This window comes from Mustelus asterias, chromosome 7 (assembly GCF_964213995.1).
Source record: "Mustelus asterias chromosome 7, sMusAst1.hap1.1, whole genome shotgun sequence".
NCBI classification, from domain to species: domain Eukaryota; kingdom Metazoa; phylum Chordata; class Chondrichthyes; order Carcharhiniformes; family Triakidae; genus Mustelus; species Mustelus asterias.
The window spans coordinates 114,033,442-114,057,135 of NC_135807.1; the positions used below are offsets into that span (position 1 = coordinate 114,033,442).

The 23,694-nt window shown below is 46.7% G+C and overlaps 1 protein-coding gene across 1 annotated transcript in view; it reads right to left on the minus strand.

Annotated features, from left to right (window-relative positions):
• Window positions 1-14,140, minus strand: part of LOC144495904 (uncharacterized) — a 72,208-nt gene extending 58,068 nt beyond the window's left edge. Inside the window, exon 1 of the mRNA XM_078216700.1 lies at window positions 14,013-14,140. Within this exon, the coding sequence (XP_078072826.1) occupies window positions 14,013-14,137 (125 nt within the window). The 5' untranslated portion in view covers window positions 14,138-14,140. The remainder of the gene's footprint in view (window positions 1-14,012) is intronic.
• Between the last annotated feature and the right edge of the window lie 9,554 nt (window positions 14,141-23,694).

Below are 23,694 nucleotides of genomic sequence, written 5' to 3' on the forward strand. Positions count from 1 at the left end.
GGGGTCCTCAGCATCGACTTCAGCTGCCTGCAGTGGCGTTCATGAACCAACGGTGGCGTCGATCATCCTGGACCAGGCTAAGCCTCATAGGCTCGATCGTTCAATGATGGATATCCAGGTAAACATTCATGTGCTTTATTGTCTGTTTGACAGCGGGAGCACTAAGAGCTTTATCCACCCTGACACTGTGAAGAGGTGTGGACTCCAGATTCAACCTGCCAAACAGACAATATCTATGGCATCAAGGTCCCGGTCTGTTGCCGTGCTAGGGAGTTGCGTGGTAACCTTGAAAGTACAAGGCACAGTTTACGAGCGCTTCAAGCTCCTTGTGTTGCCGTATCTTTGCGCGCCAATACTTCTCGGACTAAACTTCATGGTCCACTTGAGGAGTGTGATCCTACAGTACGGTGGGCCACTCCCTTCGCTGGCAGTGGGAGAACAGCTGCAGTCTCCAAATTGCCCAACAATCACTCTACGTTAAAGATCACCACACCCTCTTTATTTCAGAATCTGGTACCAGGCTGCAAGCCCATCGCTACTAAAAGTAGGCGTTACAGCACTGAGGATCGGATCTTCATCAGATCTGAGGTTCAGCGACTCCTCAAAGAAGGGATCATACAGCCCAATGTTAGTCCGTGGAGGGCACAGGTTGTGGTGGTCAAGAGCGGGAACAAACCCCGGATGGTCATTGATTACAGTCAGACCATTAACCGATATACGCAGCTGGATGCGTATCCTCTCCCGCGCTTATCGGATATGGTCAATCAGATTGCGCAGTACCGGGTGTTCTCCACCATAGACCTCAAGTCCGCCTACCACCAACTCCCCATTCGCCCAGAGGACCGACAATACACGGCTTTTGAGGCGGATGGTCGCTTGTATCATTTTCTTCGGGTTCCCTTTGGTGTCACCAATGGGGTCTCGGTCTTCCAGCGTGCTATGGACCGAATGGTGGACCAGAACAGGTTGCGGGCTACCTTCCCGTACCTGGATAATGTCACCATCTGCGGCCATGATCAGCAGGACCATGACACAAACCTCCAAAACTTCTTACGCACTGCATCTCGCCTGAACTTGACCTACAACAGGGAGAAGTGTGTGTTCCGTACGTGCCGTTTAGCCATCCTGGGATACGTGGTGGAAAACGGGGTCATTGGCCCTGATCCAGACCGTATGCACCCCCTTGCTGAACTTCCCTTGCCTGCTAGTGCAAAAGCACTGAGAAGATGCCTAGGCTTCTTCTCCTATTATGCGCAGTGGGTCCCCAACTACGCGGACAAAGCCCGTCCGCTTATTAAGTCCACGACTTTTCCACTCACGCCAGAGGCCCAATTGGCCTTCAAGAAATTGAAAGACGACATCGCGAAAGCCACGATGCACGCAGTAGACGAATCCATCCCCTTTCAGGTGGAAAGCGATGCATCTGATTTCGCCCTGGCCGCCACACTTAACCATGCGGGCAGGCCCGTCGCATTTTTTTCCCGCACCCTCCAAGGCCCCGAAATTCGGCATTCAGCGGTGGAAAAGGAGGCCCAGGCCATTGTGGAGGCCGTCAGACACTGGCGCCACTACCTGGCGGGAAACCGGTTCACCCTGATCACGGACCAGCGGTCCGTGGCGTTCATGTTTAACAACACGCAGAGGGGCATGATCAAGAATGACAAGATCTTGCGGTGGAGAATTGAACTCTCCACCGATAACTACGATATCATGTATCGTCCAGGGAAACTCAATGAGCCCTCGGATGCCCTCTCGCGCGGAACATGCGCTAGTATTCAGGAGGATCGTTTGAACGCCCTCCATAATGATCTGTGCCACCCTGGGGTCACTCGGCTCTACCACTTTGTAAAAGCCCGCAACCTGCCTTACTCGGTGGAGGACGTCAGGTCGGTAACAAGGAGCTGTCGGATTTGCGCGGAATGCAAACCGCACTTTTACCGACCTGACCGGGCACATTTGGTCAAGGCCACTCGTCCCTTCGAGAGACTGAGTGTTGATTTTAAGGGCCCCCTTCCCTCAACAGATCGGAACGTGTACTTTCTAAACATAATCGATGAGTACTCCCGGTTCCCGTTTGTTGTCCCCTGTTCGGATACATCCGCTGCCACGGTGATCAAGGCATTCCGTGATCTTTTTACCCTGTTCGGGTACCCCAGCTATATCCATAGCGACAGTGGCTCGTCGTTCATGAGCGATGACTTGAGGCAATTCCTGCTCTCATACGGGATTGCCTCTAGTAGGACCACGAGTTACAACCCTAGGGGTAATGGACAGGTGGAACGAGAGAATGCTACAGTCTGGAAGGCTGTCCTACTGGCGTTGAAATCCAAAGGTCTTCCAGTCTCCCGTTGGCAGGAGGTCCTCCCTGATGCGCTTCACTCTATCCGCTCCCTCCTGTGTACGGCAACCGATGCTACTCCCCACGAGAGCATGTTCTCATTCCCTCGGAAGTCTTCCTCGGGGATATCTTTACCAGCTTGGTTGACGTACCCAGGACCCGTCCTCCTGCGGCGACATGTAAGGGCCCGCAAGTCCGACCCCTTGGTCGAACTGGTCCACCTCCTCCACGCCAACCCTCAGTATGCCTATGTGGCATATCCTGACGGGCGAGAGACACGGTCTCGATCCGAGACCTGGCGCCTGCAGGGGACATAGCAACTCCTGTCGCTCCCATACCCCCAGTAACAAATCCATTATCTCTCATTTCTTCCCCGGACACGGCGCGGGCAGCATCGGGACCATTGCTTAACAATTTTACTCCAATGCACAGCTTGCCTGAGCCCCGAGGATGGTCGCCACTGCACTACCGTCTCATCAGGGTCAACCGGCCTGTGAGTCCGTGGAAGAACAGCTGGACGCCGTTTTGGGGAGAACGCCACTGCAAGTGCCTACTCCGGTGTCACCGCCGGTATTGAGGAGGTCACAACGACGGTGCGGTCCCCCTGACCGTCTGAACTTATAGACTGCTGACACCTTATTCTGTTTTTGTACCCCGCCGGCCTTTGTTCTCAAAGGAGGGGTGAATGTGGTGAACCATCGTTGGTTCCCACTGGATAGTACTGAGCCAGGGCTGGCCAGTACTACAAGGATGTACATATGTTACTGTTGGATTGTACTACTGTTGCTGTTGGGTTAGGGTGGGGTTGTTACACCTGTGTTTGTTACTGTTGTGGCACATCCCAGTCGGGCTCCGCCCCCTGGGAGAGGTATAAGAGTCCCTGCTCTGGCCCGGACCCCTTCAGTCTGGGATAGTGTACTAAAGTTCTGATAGCTTCATTAATAGTTAATAAAAGCCTTCATTTGCTGAAGCTTCGAGCCTTGTGTCTAAATTGATGTGCATCAGTTCCCGACGCACGCACATCTCCCAGGGACGGATATCCGACGCAGTCAGGACTATGCTGGAAATCAGCAGGAACAGCAGGTAAGTCATTTAAATCTAATTTTAATCTTATTTAAATGTGATTATCGGGCCCGGGACTGAAGTCTCAGGACCTGCTCGCATCTCCCACCCCGCCAGTACAATTTCACTCAGCCGGGTTTCAGACAAGCTCCACACTTTCAGGGAACTAGCAGCCTGACCCTGCTAGAGTGATGGGGAGGCAATCAAAGCCCCACGGGGGTCGGGCGGCAGGGGGGTGTTGTCCCCTGGGCATTGGCAGCCTGGCCGTGCCAGCCTGTGCCCCCTGGCACTGCCCAGGGGACAAAGTGCCCATGCTCAGGGGGACATTGGCACTGCCCAGCAGGCATGGGGAGGTGCCAAGGGGTGGGCCTAAGGGACAGTGCCAAGGGGATGAGGCCAGCTGGGGGCAGGGCCTAGGGGGTGATCGGTGGGGGTGGGGGGTCCCATTGCCACTCTGCATTGGGATCGATCTGGGCTGGAGGGAGGCCAGGGGCGGGGGAGGGATGTGGTCTGCTGGGGGGATCTGCATTCTGACGAGGGGGATCTGCCGGGGGGGGAATGTCACTGTAGGGGGCGGTGGGGTGCTGGAGATCAGGGCGCTCCTAGATGCGGGTGGTCAGGGCTTGCCCAAGAATGCTCATGGGAGCCGCGATCAGGCCATGGGGTGGGGAGAGCTGGGCGGACAGCACTGTGGGGGTCCTGGGCTGGCCAGCGATCGGGAGAATGACAGTTTGGGGCCACTGCGTATGCGCAGAACCCCAGAACTATCAGCCTTCCAGTGTGAATAGGCCCCGTCCCCCCGAGCTTTTAATTATATTCCCGATTGTGATCTCTGCACTTCAGAGTGTGTGAGATTCTAGTGTGAACTCCCACTGAAAAACAATCATGATTTACACCAGTTTTCCTACGCAATCAGCACTTCGAACGTTTTTGGGAGAATCGCCCCCAGTGTATCAATGGTATTGTAACTGTTGTGGGGCCCCAGTTGTGGAACTGTAAAATAAACAACGTGGATCATCACTAAATATCACAAGGTCAGAAATTATTCAGCCCAGGTATATCTGATAGGAGGAGCCTCAGACCCTGAGGAATCCAGAAAGTGAAATCCAATTTCCACAGTCATGTTAGATTTCAATCATTTTGCGCTGAGCTCCTGCATGCAAATGGAGGAAAGGAAGTTTATTTTTAAAAAGTAAGTATGATATTTCTCAGCTATAACGATCAAAAGTGCATCTTGTAGAATCCCACAATGCAGAAGAAGGCCATTCTGCCCATTGGGTGTGCACTAACAACAATCCCATCCTACCCCCGTATTTACCCTGCTAATTCCCCTGACGCTAAGGGACAATTTAGTATGGCCAATCCACCTAATCCACATCTTTGGAGTGTGGGAGGAAACCGGAGCACCCGGAGGAAACCCACGCAGGCATGGGGACAATGTGCAAACTCCACACACACAGTCCCCCGAGGCCGGAATCGAACCCGAATCCCTGGCGCTGTGAGGCGGCAATGCTAACAACTGTGCCACCGCGCTGTCCTTGAAGTGGACAGTTATTCACAGCAGGCAACATATCCAACAGTGTGCTGTAACTGATACCTGCATTTGAATTCTACCTCAGCATAGTTTGGACATGTCCATTTTTCTTATTACAGAGGCTGAGTAGTTTAATTTTAAATCGTGTGTGCTGGAACAGGAGCAGAGTGTTCCCACTCACAGGCCACAGCAAGACTACTTGCCAAAGTACACACACATATATATATATTCAGTCCATGAATGTAAGAAAATATCACTCATCAGTCGTGATTAACTGGGCTGAAAAATAAGTTGAAAATGTACAAAATCAAATAATATTTTTTTTAAATTAATTAAAGGTGAGTACATTCCTGTCAAGATGAAGGAATGAGCCGCAGATTTGTGTCAGACTGTTTTTGTTTTAATCTGCCTGACAAATTATTTTAAAGAAACAATTTAAATCCATTCCACATGAAACAATGGACAACCAAACAACAGCAAAATACTTGACTGAAAGTTGGTAGCACTCTGCTTCCTTTCTACATGTTTCCTGTTGGCTGTTCGAAACAGCAGCTTAATGTGGGAACATGATTGAAATGAGGCAGAGTCCTACTTTAAATAAATAGAATGTATCTGATGATGTCAGCAAGTGACCCCATTATTTTCACGGCCCAATCCCCCCCCCACACCCCCCCCCCCCCCCCCCCAACCTCTACGCACCTACTTCCCTGGCCTTGCTTACTCCAGTTAAAATTCAAGCCAACTTATTACTAAGCCAACAAGTCTGAAAAAAAATACAGAAATCTTATTTTGTGTATCCTGGCTCTCTTCATGCACCCTCTGGGATGGAATTCTCCAACCTGTAACCATAAATATTCTGGTAATCCAACCTTCAAAGCTAAGGTGACTCAGCCCCATTCACATTTGTATCATTTAGTAGTTTGTTTTCTTTGAACTTTGCAGATTTGCAGAATTGGAGAGGTCAGTCTAAGAGCTATTGTCTCATTGGTGGACAATCAAAGAAGCTCACTGCACAGCAAGAGGCCATTTGGTCCGTCATGTCTCTGTTGGTTTTTAAAAAGACCTCTGCTCCACACCATTGATTTTTGCACATTGTAAATTCCTCAGCTTAGAGTACTTATCCAAATCCCTTCGAAAATTGTTTATGCAATCAAATTCCACCACATTTTCAGGTAGTAAGTTCCAGATCCTTACAACTTTCTAAGTAGAATCGCTTTTTTTCCTTTCCCCTTTAGATCTTCTGATAAAAGTTAACATATTCCTTCTCTTAGGTGAAGGAGCTCCATGTGAAAGCCTATAACATTCATAGAATCATAGGATCCCTACAGTGCTGAAGGAGGCCATTTGGCCCATCAAGTCTGCACCGACAATATTCCCACCCAGGACCTATCACTGTAACCACGTATATTTACCTTGCTCATCCGCCTGACACTCAGGAGCAATTTAGCATGGACAATCAACCTAACCCGCACAACTTTGGCATGAGAGAGGAACACAGTAAGAGTTTTAACAACACCAGGGCACAGCCCTGTTTGAGAGCACATTTCCACTCCATCTGACGAAGGAGCAGTGCTCCGAAAGCTAATGGTATTTGCTACCAAATAAACCTGTTGGACTTTAACCTGGTGTTGTTAAAACTCTTACTGTGTTCACCCCAGTCCAACGCCGGCATCGCCACATCATGAGAGAGGAAACCAGGGCACCCGGAGGAAACACACGCAGACAAGGGGAGAACATGCAAACTCCACACAGTCACTTGAGGCTGGAATTGAACCTGGGTCCCTGGCATTATGAGGCAGCAGTGCTAACCACTGCCACTGAGTTGCTTTCTTTGTTTCTCTTTCTTTCCTTCAGAGGGTATGGGCATTGTTAATGAGGCCAGTATTTATTGCTTATCATCAATCAATGCCAGGGAGAGGAATCATGGACCCCTGTGCTTCTCCTATTTCCAGGCCCCTTATTCTACAATCCCCTCTCTCCCTTAACCCTCCCCTCAACATGCTCAATATGTTTTCCTCTTTTAAGATTCACCAAGCAATTCACCAGTCACAGCGAGATCTTGTAAAACGATAACACCCATTGTTGACACCTGGTTACAAATATCATCCAATATCTGTGCATGAATGGATCATTAATATTATCAGCAGCAATGATATAATGCGATGTTAGTTTGTGTGTGCCCTATAGGTGATCCCGCCATGGCTATACAAAGGAGTACAAATTTTACCTTAACAATATTGTACAATGTTATTAATTTGACAGGAAAATACTCCCTTGTTATCTCTAACATTGTGCAGATGGTGACACTGATTTTGGAGACAGCCTTAGCCCTCATTAACATGTTGTATACTGCGACATATGGAGATGATGGCAGTAAATTAATATTTAAGGGAAAGACTCAATACTCGCAATCCAGATAAACTGCACAAGATTTTTTAAATTCTCTAGAACATGTAGAAGACTTTCTCTTGCTTGGGTGCATATTATTCAATATAATTATTTAATACAGGGGACATAATTGGATTCTGTTTTATCAGTAATTTCACAGGGTAGAAGGATCAGGTGACTCCTGAGCAACAAAGTGGAATCATTGGCAAATATAGGTCTTCAGTCAGTGACATGTGTTGATGCCCTCTGGTGTCTTGGTGTGACCAAACTTTTAAGAAGCCAGAGCACACAGATGAAATGGTTTAAAATTCTATCTGGGTTTTCTTGATCAGCAAGTCTGAAGACTCTGCTCCTTCTCACTACAATATATTTTCAATAACTGCTATGCAACATAACATTATCTGAATATTTGATACCTCAAAAAATTTATAAAAGCACCAGGATAGAGTGGTATAATAGGTAAGTAGATTAAGGTGAAGATTGAAGTCAATGGAAAGAACTCTTGGGAATCACGTGCAGTGTAAAACAGGTTACTGATTCACTATGAGCTCATTATGCACTCTATCCTGGCAATTTCACTGCATGCTCACAATAAACTTCTATTAGCAACAAAATAAACAGAACTGAAGTCATGTTTCCACCTGCTGTCCACAAGATAATTATGGATGGCAAAGGCCATCGAGCCCAGTTAATCTCATCCATCTATACTTAATAGGAGTAGAAGTAAGCCATTCAGCCTGCTGCCTGCTAACAGTCGTTAGCACTGCTGCCTCACAGCGCCAGGAACCCGGGTTTGATTCCAGGCTTTGGCCACTCTCTGTGTGGAGTTTGCACATTCTACCATGTCTGCATGGGTTTCCTCCGGGTGCTCAAGTTTCCTCCCACAGTCTAAAGATGTGCAGGTTAGATGAATTGGCCATGCTAAATTCTCCCTCAGTGTACCCGAACAGGTGCCGGAGTGTGGCGACTCGGGGATTTTCACAGTAACTTCATTGCAGTGTGAATATAAGCCTACTTGTGACAAATAAATAAAACATAATACTGGTGACTATTATAGTTCAAAAGTACTGTATTGGTTGTAAAATGATTTGTCACATTGTGAAAGGTGCTGTATAAATGTAGGTCTGGTCTTTCTTTCATTACACCTGCATGCAGTAAGCAGAGCGACTGTCGCAATGGGGGAATTGGAAGCCCAGTGCTGATTCTCTCAGGATAATTAATCACGGAGCAATCAACTCATGTTTGGAAAGTGGCTACAAAGAAATCACTACATTTATAGAACAGTTCAACTCTGTAGCTAATGCAACTTATCATTCTGACTTCTCTGGCCTCAACCCACGATATACCATAAATAGCATCTGCTGCTTTTACATTAATGACATTATTCCCAGGATTTGCCAAACAATAGCTCATGAAAAATATAGCTTAAATTGTTGATCTCAATTTTTCAGAAAAGAATGATACTTGGTACAAATATTCAGTGCAGCTGTGATGATTCTGCGCTATTGAAATATTTTGGGGGCGATTCTCCCAAAAAAATTCTAAGTGCTCAAATCGCATAAAAACTGGAGTAACTCCTGCTGGTTTTTAAAGTGGGATTTTGAAAATGAATCTCCTCACTCTGTGCACTGCAGAGTGCCCGAGCAAGATTCACACTGAAAATCTGGGGATGCGGCTTGTTCCCAGTGGAGCGGCCGGCAGCATAGCACTGAGCGGACCACTGCCCATGCACCGATCTGTCAGAGCGGAGATCAGTACCCACACATAGCCAGCCTCCTGATTGCTGACCACAGCCCCACAACCCACATCACTGCTCTTCCGATTTCCCCCCCCCCCAAACACCCCCCACTCCAACCCCCCACCTCCCCCCCCACCCGATCACTGGCCTCCCAGATCTCTCTGGCCGACTCCAATATCCTCCCCCAACCTGATGGCCAACCCCGATCAGCCCCTTCCCTCCTTCTGTCACTGATCCCGACTGCAGAGTGGCAGCGAGATTCCCCTCCCCCCCCAATTGCTCCCCCCATAGACCCTGCCCCCTTGGCACTGCCTGATGCCCAGTGGGCATTGCCACTTTGCCTCTTGGGCAGTGCTAGGAGGCCAGGCTGGCAATGCCCAGGGAAACCCCACCTTACTTACAAGTTCCTGGGGGGCCTCCCCTTCACTCCAGCACAACCGGCCACCAGCTCCCAATTAATGGGGAGCTGTTGTAAACCCTGCTGGAGTGAACCACTCCTGGTGGGGGAGGGGGGAGAGAGGCTAGCAGGTCCGGAGACTTTAGGCCTGGGCCCGCTAATGATATTAAAATTGCGATTTAATATTTAAATCAGCTGTGTACCGATTTCCGACACGGAGCTGATGATGCCAGAAATCCTGGCCCCGAAGACACGCGAAAGCCGTGGCACCCAGTGGGAAGCCCACTAAATGGCCTCTGCTGATGTCTCCTGGCCTGATGCATTGCTAGAGCACCGCAGCGGGCCGGGAGAATCACCCCCTTTATGTTTGAGGGGGACTGCTTTAAGATTCAGTATTTTTCTACAAGCAATCAGTTTGTCAGGAGGGAAGGCAGCAGATGCTGAAAAAGCATGATAATAACTCATTCTAGCTAGGAATATGTTACTTTGTAGACTTAATGCACTTTTGTTTATTTAATTTCTCCTGGGAATTCAGACTAGGTTGACAAACTCATGTGAAACTAGAGATGAAAGGAGCTAGTTTTGAAACAGAGAAAAACAGGTTGTTATTCAGTTGGTGACTCGAGCTATTAAAAAGAAGAGGCTCTCTCTCAAGGTTCTAAGGCTGTTACACAATTCAGAGCAGGTATATCTGTGTTTTGCTAACTATATTTAAAGTGGGGTTTAAGTCTATATTGCTTAATTGAAACTGAAATAGTGGTAAGTTAGAAATTAAGAGTTGTTTATTTTCAGGTTTAAAGGTTGTTCAATGGTTGAGAGTTAAACTGTTTAATTTTGTTAGAGGTATATTTAAACTGTGTTATGAATAAAGTTTTAAAAAGTTCCTAGTTTGTCTGTGGAGTTACCCTTGAGGTGAGGCACCTTTTCCTCACAGTTATGCCAAGACAGAAAAGTTTTTGGGACCTAGTCTGGCTTCATAATTTACCTCGGGGTTCTGGTCTGGCACCCTAACACAGCCAGGAACTGTACTGTTATCTCTCAAAGGTTGATGAAATAAAGAAAAATGTGGATAAATGGATCTTTACCTGGTTGGCAAGATGTAACTCGTGGGGTGCCACAGGGTTCTGTCCAACTATTTACAATCAATATTAATGACATGGATGCAGGGATAGGATGTACTGCAGCCATATTTGCAGATGATACTAAAATAGGTGGGATAGTAAGTTGCGATAATGATAATGAATGAGTGAGTGGGCTAAATTGTGGCAGATGGAGTTTAACGTGGATAAGTGAGAGGTTATCCGTTTTGGTCAGAAAAATAGAAAGGCAATTTATTATCTAAATGGAGAGAAACTTCAGTGTGCTTCAGTGCAGAGGGATCTGGGTGTTTTTGTGCGCGAATTGTAGAAAATCAGTATGCGGGTACAGTAGGTTATAAGGAAGGCAAATGGAATTTGGGGAATTTATTGCTAAAGGAATAGAGTATAAAAGTTGGGAAGTATTGCTGCAACTGAACAAGGCATTATTGAGACCACACCTGGAGTATTGTGCCCAGTTTTGGTCCACTTACTTAAGGAAGAATGTAGGTGCATTGGAGGTAGTTCAGAGTGGGTTCACTAGATTGATTCCAGAGATGAGGGATTTGTCTTATGAAGAGAGATTGAGCAGTTTAAGCCTGCACTTTCTAGAGTTTAGAAGAATGAGAGGAGATCTAATTGAGGTATGTAAGATGATAAATGGGATTGACAAGGTAGAGAGGAGCTTTCCTCTTGTGGGGCAATCTAGAATGAAAGGTCACAGTTTTAGGATAAGCGGGGTAGCAGATTTAAAACAGATGAGTGGAAATTACTTCTTTCAAAGGTTGTGAGTCTGTGGAATTCACTAACCCCAGAGTGTGGTGGATGCTGGGACAGTGAGTAAATTTAAGGAAGATGTGGACAGATATTTAATTGATGAGGATTTGAAAGGCTGTGGTGAACGGGCAGGAAAGTTGAGGCCAAGACAAGATCAGCCATGATCATATTGAACAGCAGAACAGGCTTGAGGGCTGAATTGCCTATTCCTGCTCCTAGTTCTTATGTTATTAAACATGACCGGAGTTGTAACCTCTTTATTGGTTAGTGACTTTTTCTCGCTTAACTCCTCCACTCTTGTTAAATTATCAAACTGTTTATCTACCATCCAGTACATCAGTAGAAATTTCCACCAATTAAATTTTCCTCTCTCTGGCAACAGTCTGTTAAGATTAAACCAGTCCATTTGAAAACTCAGTGTTATTTTTCACCCTGAGATGAACTTCCGATCTCCTGTTCACCCCATCACTAAGACCACCTATTTCCACCTTCACACCATTGCCAAATTTCACCCCTGTCACATCTCCTTTGTTGCTGAAGCCCTCATTCATGTCTTTGTTACCTCCAAACTTCACAATTCCAATGCATTCCTTGCTCCAATGCATTCCCTCTGTAAATTTGATATAATGTAACATGTAACCACGCCTCTTAACTTGCATCAAATTCCATTTCCCTCTTGGCCCTGTGCTTGCTGACCCATTTTGGCTCCCAGAGTTTAAACTCTCTTAAACTTGTTTTCAAATCCATCCATGGTCACACCTGCATCCGCCCCCATCTCTGCAATCTCCTCCAGACCCACAACCTTCCGAGATATGTCCCCTTGAGCATCCCTGATTTTAAACAGTCCTAAGCTCTGGCATTCCCTCCCTCCACATCTCTGAGTCTCCACTTTGCTGTCCTCCTTTATCAACGAGTCATAGATTCCCTATAGTGCAGAAAGTCATTTGGCTCATTGAGCCTGCACTGACAACACAGCACACCCAACTTTACCCAACTGTCCACCCAACTGGGCTGTCCCCCTACCCGACCTGACTCTCTCCCTCACCCCCTCCCACCAACTGCCCACATAACCCAATTACCCTTCCCTGATTCAATGACCCCATCCAACCCAAGGACTTGGGGGAGGGGATGGATGGGGATGTCGGCACTGAGGTCCTCCCCACTACCGAGCTGAAAATGTTGTCTCTGCTTAAAGAAGTCCTGCTGCCCTCCAGATCAACCCCCTCACCTCTCGGCCTGACTGAACTCAGTGAACACCCCCTGCACCGCTCACCTCAACTTCTTCTCGGGTCTCCATCGGTGGCTGCTGCTGCAGTTCCAGCAGATTCCCGGCGGCACTGCTAGTGATCAGCAGCTCGAGAAGACGAGACCTTTGCTTTCAAAGGCCTGGGAACCCTGATTGCAGGCAGCAGACTGCCTGATAGGCATTTAATCACACTGGAGTTCCTGGAAAAGGCTGCGGCGGAGTTGCTTTCTGATTAGTGGATGGAACCATCTCCACAGCCATTAAATTGTGTCAGTAAATATGACTGCAACACGTGACTGCCTGCACTTCCTGTAATACTGCCAACATTGTGTGCATTGCTATTTTTAATAGCCTCTCACTTTATTTTTAAGCATCTCTTTACACTCCTGTTCTATTATTCCATTTATTCCCATGCCATTTATGTCCTCCCTTAGTTTATAGTCTGCCATCTGTTCACCTCTTCCCTTTAAGCTTGTCTCATTTTTGTAGATTCCATCCCCCATCTTACTCGCTTAAAGAGAATTAGTAATCTAGTGACTTACATTTGCTAACGTAAAAATATTTCTTCCATTTAGTTGGTTGAAGAATTTCTGTTATTGAGCTGCATTAACCCAACATTCATATGTGATCACCTGCTCTCAGAAATGGCATATCTAGTTAATTGTGGGACGAAGCCAAAGAAACATTGTGAAAAATGGCATACCTCTGTCAGACTCATTCATTTTCTGCCAAGTTGCACACACAAAGCCAACGGCAAGTGTGTTCAGGTGATGCATGACAGGGGAGGAGGTGGGGGAAGGGTTAGAGTCCAAAGATATGCAGGTTGGGTGGATTGGTCATGCTAAAATTGCCCTTTGGTGTCCCACGATGTGTAGGTTAGATGGATTAGCCTTGGTAAATGTGTGGGGTTACAGGAATAGGTTGGGTCAGAGAGCCTGGGTAAGGTACTCTGTCAGAGTCAGTGCAGATTCAATGGGCCGAATGGCCTCCTGGGCAATCTGGGCATGGCCTCTGAACACCTCACCAGCCCTTCCCTGCCAAGGTCCCACAGCCTCCACTATCCCCTGAGGTGCGACCCTCTCCATCCCACGCTGAGGTCTGAGCTCCCACCAGCCCCTGCAAGGGGCCTTCACAACTGCACCGCTCCCCCGAAGTTGGACCCACCCCCGCGCATGACATGGACAACCTTGACGCACCTGCCCCTCTTGATCTGTCCTCGCCTCCACTTAACTGCATTCCCTCCCCACCCCCGCATCCCTCAACCCTCCTTCCCAGGTTCAATCTCCTTTGCTCCCCTGCCCCCCACCCCGAGATCCAAAGCTGTGCAGCCTCCTCCCCCACTCCAAAGTCTGACATCCCTCCATCCCACCCAAGCTCTGACCCCTTTCATCCGCCCCAAGATTCAACCCTCTTGAGATCCAAGGTCTCTCCTAAGTAATCAGTTGCGCGTCTGTACCTGTTGACCTTCACGGATATCTCAGCCATTTTAAGTACATGAATTTCAGGCCACGTGCCATGCTGGCGAATACTCTGGGAGTGGGTGTGAGGTAGCTTTTCTGTGCTGCTGAGGGAAATACTCATGCTTTTCTTAGCTCCACGGGAACCAAATCTTTAAAAATAGAATAATGTCTGGTGGCTGTCACTGCTCAGGTTACAGTGACCGCTGAAGAATCCATTTGAATCCAGTTTCACAGAGTGTGGGCTTGAAACAGTCATTAGGCACTTCATTGACATGTGTGAGGAGCATGATGTCTCTTTTTAGGTGGCAATCAGGATTGTCGGAAAATATAGCCCGACTCAGCATCAGGTCAAACATCTTTCAGGAGTAATTCCTGAAGGGAATTTGAGGATTTCCTTATTTCAGGAGGGGACACAGGACATTCGTGCCTGAAATTGAGAATTTAATAATTTTTTGTGAAACAGATGCAATGAAGTCTGATTTCAGTTCACCAAGGGAATATTGGATTGCTCCTGTTTCTCGGGATGGGGGGGTCACAATTCTCAATTAGTCAGTACCCCACCCTGTTGCAGACGCAGCACGCAAACGTGGTGCTGCCTCCTCATTTCAAGGATTTCAGAGTGCAGCCCAACATGGAACGCACTGATGGCTGTGGCTGCATGCTTGACATGGCATGCGTGGCTAGTATGTGTTTTAGCTAGCTTGCACCAGCTCTCACAGGAAGCCTGCACTTCTTAAAGAGAATCATAGAATCATACAGTGCAGAATAGGCCCTTCAGTCCATTGACTCTGCATCGACACGTGAAACACTTGACCTCCCGCCTCATCCCATTTACCAGCACTTGGCCTATAGCCTTGACTGTTATGATGTGCCAAGTGTTCATCCAAGTGCTTTTTAAAGGTCGTGAGGCAACTCGCCTCTACCACCCTCCCTAGCAGTGCATTCCAGACCGTCACCACTCTCTGGGTAAAAATATGTTTCTTCACATCTCCCCTAAATCTTCACCTTGAACCTATTTCCCCTTGTGACTGACCCTTTAACTAAAGGGAACAGTTGCTCCTTATCCACCCTGTCCATGTCTCTCATAATCTTGTAAAGCTTGATCAGATCGCCCCTCAGTCTCCTCTGCTCCAACGAAAACAACCCTAACCTACCCAACCTCTCTTCATAAATGTTCCACCCCAGGCAGCATCCAAGTGACTCTCCTCTGTACCCCTTCCAGTGCAATCACATCCTTTGGATAATGTGGCTACCAGAACTGCACACAGTACTCTAGCTGTGGCCTCACCAAAGTTCTATACAACTCCAACATGACTTCCCTCCTTTTGTAAACTATGCCTTGATTGATAAAGGCAAGTGTCTCCCCCCACCCCCATATGCCTTTTTCAGCACCCTACTTCCTTCCCTTCCTCCCTCAGTGATCTGCGGACAAACACACCAAGGCCCCTTTGTTCCACAGAACTTCCTAGTGTCCTACCATTCATTGAATACTTCCTTGTCAAATTACTCCTTCCAAAGTGTATCACCTCACAGTCCAAATTCCACCTGCCATTTATCAGGCCATTTGACCATTCCGTCTATATCTTCTTGTAGCCCAAGGCACTCCGCCTCAGTGTTAATCACCCGTCCAATCTTTGTGTCTCCGCAAACTTATTAATCCTAGCCCCCCACATAGTTATCAGTGTCATTTATATAAATGACGAATAATAGGGGACCCAATACAGAACCCTGTGGTACGCCATTGGACACTGGCTTCCAGTCCTTAAAACAGCCTTCTGTCATCACTCTCGGTCTCCTACCACTAAGGCAATTTTGAATCCACTTTATCAAATTAATCTGTGTCCCATGTGCATTTACAGAAGCTGCATTTATTACACATATTCTGCTGCTGGCTGTATCTGCAGGAATTCAGGAGCAGGAAAGTATCCACATGGAGCAGCAGAGAAGAGGGAGGGCTCCCAGGTTTTCTGATGCGGCATTAAAGACATTAGTGCAAGAGGTGAAAAGGAGGAGCAAAGCAATGATCCCTGATGGCAGCAGGACGGGTAGATAAAGTGATTAAGAAGGCTTATGGGACACTTGCTTTTATTAGCCGAGGCTTAGAGTATAAGAGCAGGGTGGCTATGATGAAGCAGTGACCACCACCACTTCCCACATTCCACTGCACCCCCCCCCCCCCCGCACCCTCGGTAAGGTCGCAAGAGGTGAGAAATCGGCGGGACAAGAAGATCGCCCCGAAGCTTCAAAAACCATAAACCCTTGAAACCACTTAACTTATGTCAACAAGCATTATGAAATCAACCACAAAGATCAGAGAGCCTAAGCTGTAAATCAAACAATGTTTCATCTGGGAAGTAAGTGTTCCCATATTGTAAGAGCTGTCAGGGCTCGCATCCAAGCTTGGAGTGTCCAAAAGCTCAAGCACTAAGATGTTCCTTGTGTCTTTCATTGTCAATCCAAGCTTCAGTTTAAGGGAGGCTCAATGATCAGACTCCATGAGCAGATATTGGGTCACAGGTGCATCTCAAGTATCAGTGCTGGGTGCAAGGCACTGCAGTGTTACACATTGGCCCAGGTGTAGGCTTTGCAGCTCAAGAAACCATGGCCGTGATTCTCCCATCACAACCCACAACTTTTCTGGCGGGTCGAGGTGGGAAATGCATGTCGCCAGCCTTGTACTGGGATTTGCGCATGTGCCGGAATGCATGCGCATCTCCCAGAGCCGGCGAACAGTTGCCGGTCAGACCATGCTGGAAACTGGCGGGAAGGAAGATACGTCATTTGAATCTGGTTTTAATATGTTTTAAATATGCTTAGCAGTTCATTATCGGGAACTTTTAGGTCCTGATTGAAGCTCCCACCCCGCCAGGAGTACTTCATTCCGGCAGGATTCAGACTAGCTCCCCACGTTCGGGGAACTAGCGGGAGACCCTGATGAAATAAAGGGGAAGTCATTGGGGACCCCAGGGATTCGGGCGGCGGGGTTAGTGCCCCCTGGGCATGGGCAGCCTGGCAGTGCCAGCCTGTGCCCTCTGGCACTGCCCAAGGGGCAAAGTGCTTCTGCCCAGGGGTCACCTTGGCACTGCCCACTGGGCATCGGGCAGTGCCAAGGGGGCAGGGCCTATTGTGAGTGAGGCCTAGGGGATATCGGTGGGAGTGGGAGGTCCCACTGTCACTCTGCAGACAGGATCAGTCTGGGATGGAGGGAGGGCAGCGATTGGGGGGGGTGGTCTGCCTCCCGGGGGGGGGATCAGTGGGGGGGTGTGCTGGGGTGAGGATGGTGGGGGTATCTTCACTGCTGGGGGGTGGGCTGTGTATCGGGGCACTCCCGGACAGGGGGGGCCCAGGGCTGGCCCGGAAATTGTTGCGGGGACCACGATCAGGCTGTGGGGGTGGCTGGAGGGGCAGCACTGCGGGGGTCCTGGGCTGGCCAGCGATCTGCTGGCCAGCAAATGGGGATTCTGACAGATCGGAGCCACTGTGCTTGCGCAGAGTTCCAGAACTATCAAACTCCAGCGTGAATAGGCCCCGCCTCCCTGGGTTTTTAATGAGATTCACGACTGGGACCTCTGCAGTGCACAGAATGCGGAGATTTGGGTGGGAATCTGAACTGACAAAACAGTCGGGATTTAGAACAGTTTTCCTGCCAATTCAGCACTTTTGGGAGAATTGGCCCCTCCCCATGTATCAAACAGGTGTTATTGGTCATCTGCTGTACCCACTACTTTTGCATTTGCACTCCGACTGTCACAGGATGGGTTTCATGCAGTAAGCAGAGGTTTATGGAAGGCAGGGATATCGCATATGGTGCCCACATCATAAATTCAACCACTGACCGGAATGGATGGTGCATATGTTCTTAAAGGTGAATTATTAGTATTGCAAATAGGCTTACATTAACACTGCAATGAAGTTGCTGTGAAAATTCCCCAGTCGCCACACTCTGGCGCCTGATTGGGTACATTGAGGAAGAATTTATCATGGCCAATGCACCTAACCAGCACGTTTTTCGGAATGTGGGAGTAAACTGGAGCATCCGAGGAAACCCATGCAGACACGGGGAGAATGTGCAGACTCCACACAGACAGTGACCCAAGCTGGAAATTGAATCTGTGTCCCTGGTGCTGTGAGGCAGCAGTGCTAACCACTGTGCTACTGTGCCGCTCTTCAAAGAGCTGTTGTTGTGCAGTTATGAGCTTCACGTGATGTCATATCTGCATCTATGCTACAACATACAATCCTATCAGCATGTATAGGGATTCAATTCTAACTTTCTGTCACTCTCCGCATTGTGAGCATGGTTTGATAATGGGCAATCTGGTGGCACGGGCCCCTCATTTCCAGTCATTGGAGTTTATGTGAGGGATTAGGTTGTAAATGACTTATTACCATGTGTGTTTGTAATTTATTGAGGCCCATGATTATGATGATGAGGGTTTCAGCCATTTTGATATATGATGTTGATTCTCTCCCTTGTGGAGGATGGGCAGTCCCTTGTATAATTGTGGAGTCAATGCACAAGGTTCTTGAGGTGGCAGTATGTCACTAGGTATTAGCTCATGACAATTGTGATATGGGTAGACCTTATGAAAATTTAATTGGCATAAGAATTTGTCTGGCGATGATCCACTTCAGCAGAGTCAGCCCTGGCTACGTGGCCATGCCTCCCAGCTGCTTTGTCATTGAGGGCCTCCTCATCATCATCTGTTTTGGAATCTTCTGAATGGACAGAGGCTTCCTCCTCCTCATCATCTTCCTCTTCTTCAGAGTTGGTGCTCTGCTAATGGCATCATCATCATTAATTTATTTGCAAATGTTGTGCAGAATGCAGCACATCACTACTATTCTCGATACCCTTGCTGGGGAGATTGGAAAGTTCCATCCGAGCAATTGATACATCTGAAATGCATCTACCAAATGCCAATTTCTTGCTCAAAGTTATTGGTGGTGATGACATGGCTGCTGTCTTAGTTACACTCTGAACCATTTATGGGATCCTAAAGAGGGTTATTATAATTTCATAAGGGGTAGGTAGCCCTTGTCCTCTGGAAGCCAATCAAAGATTTGCATTGGTGGCTGAAATAACTGAGGGAAATTCATTGTACGAAGGAATGGTAGCAGCTGCCAGGGAACCTTGTCCACACATGAAGGAAAGACCTTGTGGTGGTCACAAACCACACTGAGTGAGTGGAAGGACTTTCTTGCCAAAAGTGTCTGAATGTTGAGTTGGAGCCTTTATAGCAACAATACCACCCTGCACCTGAGAATAGCCTGCTAACTGGGGAAAGGTGCTGACTGTGTGCTGCTGACTGGGATATACCTGACAGATCTCCTTGCTGATCCCTCGAAAAATCATGAGGCATTGAAGTTGAGAGTGATGGTCATTGAAGTTGAGAGTGATGGTTACTTTCAAAGTCACTGGCAGGGTATGAGAGTCAATGAATTGTGGCCTGAATTACTCCTGGATCATGTGACGATGTCTGTCACCACCTCACGACATAGCCCCAGTCGCCTTCACCACTGCTTCTTCATAACATAGAGGTAGGATATCTTGGGTCTCTACACCTTCCCACTGGTTCCCCTGCCTCTCCTACTCTTTCCTGGTGCATGTGCAGCAATCTCTTTCTTCTGCTCTCCTTCTGTGGCCTCAATGTGCGAGGGTGCCATGCCCAACTTCAATGTTCCTTTGCACAAAGCCCTATGCATCCTTCTTCAGCACACATTTCTTCCTGGCCCCTAAGCGCATGAGGCAGTAAGGATAACAAATAATTACCCTGCGAGTCCAGGAGCCTCACCATCCTACTCCCTTGTGTTAAGGGAAGACAGTTTGGAATTTGTTTCATGTTGCCTCTGGGACAGTGAATAAAATTTTAAGACAGGGGTACCGTACCTCTCCAAAGAGATCCCTTGGCTTCCCAAAAAATCACACCAAGCTCAGACCTGACACTGACAGGTCTACTTTGCACACATCAGCTTTCACACTCCTAGACTACCAAAATCCAACTTGAGTGGAGAAGCTGATGATTTAAATGATCAGCTGCCTCCATAACATGTACATGCCTGAAATGTGTCCTGCCCCACAAAACTGGAAATAGAGGTGAGACTTACTGTTTTCTGGCAGTTCAGCTATTTTTGCCACAATGGAAAGGCTCTCCACCAAGGTGAAAATCTAGGCCAGTGAATAGTAAAGGCTCTAAACTCACTTAAAATGTAGTGTGGCTAGAGGTTACATAACGCAGATGGCTGTTTTTGCACTTTATACTCACCATAAAATTGTGTGACACCTGGCCTCTGTGGTTCTGTAACAGCCAACATTGAAAAAGACACACCACCACATCTCCTGCAAGTATAACAGGTACTTGAGGTTTTTTTTCAATACAAACAGGGTTGTATATGTAAGGATAATGGTCTCTTTCTGTTAGCTGTAGGGTCTTGCATGAAATTAATTTGGGCAATTTCAAAGCAGTTTTAACCAGATGCGTATAAACAGGAACAACACTCGCTCAATGGCTGTGGTGTAGGAGATGAAAACATGATACCGGTGTAGATTAAATACTTTTCTGATCTTAGGGCAAAAATTGAATGTCGTGAAAGCATAAAGGGAGATTTAAATTACCGGCAGTTCATCATGCTGATTAAAAGCTTAATGCCCACATTGACTACCTTACGTGGGGAGTATTTTGCTCCTCAATGCTCATATTCATTGCTGTAAAGACAAGAGACATTAGAAGAGCATGGTTCTGGACAAGACAAAAGTACCCCGCTCCCCAATACTAAGGAAACCATTGCAGTAGGGGGTTTGCACAGAGAGGTGTGGATGAATATGTCATCTGCCGATATAAAGTTTACTTCATACTCATTATACAGTTGAAATACACGGTTGGAAGTGTTTTTAAAATAATTCAGTGCAACCTATGCAATTCTTTCTGTAGTGTTACATTTCCTCAGAAATGTTGCAGACAGCCTGTCCCAGAAGCTGGACTCGTGTAAGAGCTCCTTAATGAGGTCTCTGAAGCTGACTTGGAGAAGTAGAAAGTATGTTATGGAGTTCATCATGTGTCTGTCTGAGCTCCATTCCCCAAGGATCTCTAATAATTTAGAAAAGTCATACAGTTCAATCTGTCAAGTGCCTCTTACTCGATATTACAATCACTTATTTTATTGATGCCACTTTTTCAGATCATAAATGCCACTCCTACCACTTCCATGATGTTGACAACTTTTATTAAGCAGCTGGAAATAAACCAGTGTAAAACTGTTCTAGCTGCATTTGTGGAACAAGTATAAATTAAAATTGTGGCAAAAAATTAGGACTGCAATTTCATGGTGTAAGAACCCTGGTATTTGGGTAATTCTTGTGTCTGCAATGCCAGTCAACTGTGTAGGTGCAGAAAGGGAACAATTTCAGACTGTGGAATCTCACTCTGGCAAGCAGTAAATTGCTCCAAAAGGTTTTTAAGTGTGCTTCACTGTCTCTTAATCCAATCAATCTTTCTTGCTCCCTATTTTGTGTTTGTAGTTAATTTGAGTCTAGTTCACCCTGGGTGGCACAGTGACACAGTGGTTAGCACTGCTGCCTCACAGCGCTAGGGACCTGGGTTCGATTCCCTGTCTGTGTGGAGCCTGCACATTCTCCCCGTTTCTGCATGGGTTTTTCTCCGGGTGCTCTGGTTTTCTCCCACACTCTGAAAGACGCGCTGGTTAGCTGCATTGGCCATACTAAATTCTCCCTCGGCGTACTTGAACAGGCGCCGGAGTGTGGCGACTCGGGGATTTTCACAGTAACTTCATTGCAGTGTTCATGTAAGCCTACTGGTAGCGCTAATAAATGAACTTGAACTATTTCCTTCTCCATCATTGAGTTTAGTTCTTTCTCGAGCCTTACATTTCAATAGTTAAGGAGATTTTATCCCTTTATTCACCTGGATTGGCCATTACCATTATCAGCTTGCATTCCTGGCAATTTTCAACATGAAAATAATTGCAGCTGAAGGGTTAGGAATCAAAATCGACTCACAACACAAGCTGCAAGATGTTCTGCTCTAGCAAGCTTAGGCCAATGTGTTTTTTAATGTGTGAACTATAATAGAAGTGCAATTTTAGCAATCCAATTTGAACAATGGCTCTTTAATACATTTAATGATCCATCTAACGTGAATGATGGCTGTTCAATTGACTGGAATCCAAAGCTCTAAAAGGACAAACGTCAATATCTTAAATAAATGAATTCTGGGTAAGAAGTTGTTGATCAGTTTCTGGCATATTTCCTTTAGATTGTATTGTGTTTCTGTGTACTGATGATGTGGCTCAGTGATTTTAATGGGTTTCTGATTATTGGCAACAACTTGATAATTGAGATGTAATTTGCCCTGGATGTTTCTCAATCAGTTGACTTCTATTGTAATAAGCTTTGCAATTCTCTATGGCTGCTATTATTCCTATCTCATTAAATAATCTGCTTCCTCTTTACTCAGCCCGCCTTCCCCCATCTCCAGGCACCTAATATTGAAAAGTGTATTTCTTCCCAGTTTTGGCATAAAAATATCTGCTGCTAAACATATTCATTCTGTGAAAAGCCTTTAATAAGATACATTAATATTGAGAAATATTTTTGAAGAGATTGTTTACTCTTGTGCACTCCCATATGATCAGTCTGCCATTTTGAGAGAAAAACCCATCCTAGACCCAACATGAAGGAAGATAAAAGAAAGATCTTGCATTTTTAATAATGCCCTTCATGGCCTCAAAAAGCCTTAAAGAACTATATAATGACTGAAGTTCTTTTGAAGAGTCATTACTGTTGTAATGTTGCAAAATGTGGCGACCAGTTTGGGCACAATAAGATCCCACAGATCGTAATGAGATGATTACCAGATACTTTTATTTTCTTGTGCTGTTGGTTGACAACAGAGAACCATGTTGAAAAAGTTTCAATGATGTGGAGATGCCGGCGTTGGACTGGGTAAACACAGTAAGAAGTTTAACAACACCAGGTTAAAGTCCAACAGGTTTATTTGGTAGTGGCTTTTGCTACCAAATGAACCTGTTGGACTTTAACCTGGTGTTGTTAAACTTCTTACTGAAAAAGTTTCAACCCAGGGAGAGACAGAGAAGGGGATCTGAAAACAGCTAGTGGTCTCCAGTCAAGTAACTAGACAGCTAAAAGTCCTACATCAGCAGGACAGAAGTAAGGAATCCACTCTCCTCCCTGTAAACCAGATTCCACCTACGAAACTACCTGTTAATGCAACCTCCAGCAATTCAACAGTAGAAACCATCGCTGTTTCAGATACAATCCTGCAACTTCAAACGTTCACTTCAGACAACACAATGGGTGGAATTTTCCCGTCCTGTCCACCACGGGAATTGTAGCAGGTGGGACAGGACCATGCGAAGGTGTGTTGACCTCTGGTGGGATTTTCTGATGTTGGGGCGAGCATGGTCGGAAAATCCCGCCCTACATCTCAACTTCAAAGATATCAGGCCTGTACTGAATATGGACTGAGCTGATCCAATTTTCTAAGTATCCTTTTATCTTCATCTGTAACTATTCTTTGTATAGGTGTGTCAGTCACTTCATCCTTTTTCAGTAACTTCCAGAGCAATAACGTGAAATAAATTAACCTTCCCTTTTTCTTAAAGTAAAAAGACTTTGCTGCTGGATTATTTTAAATTGAA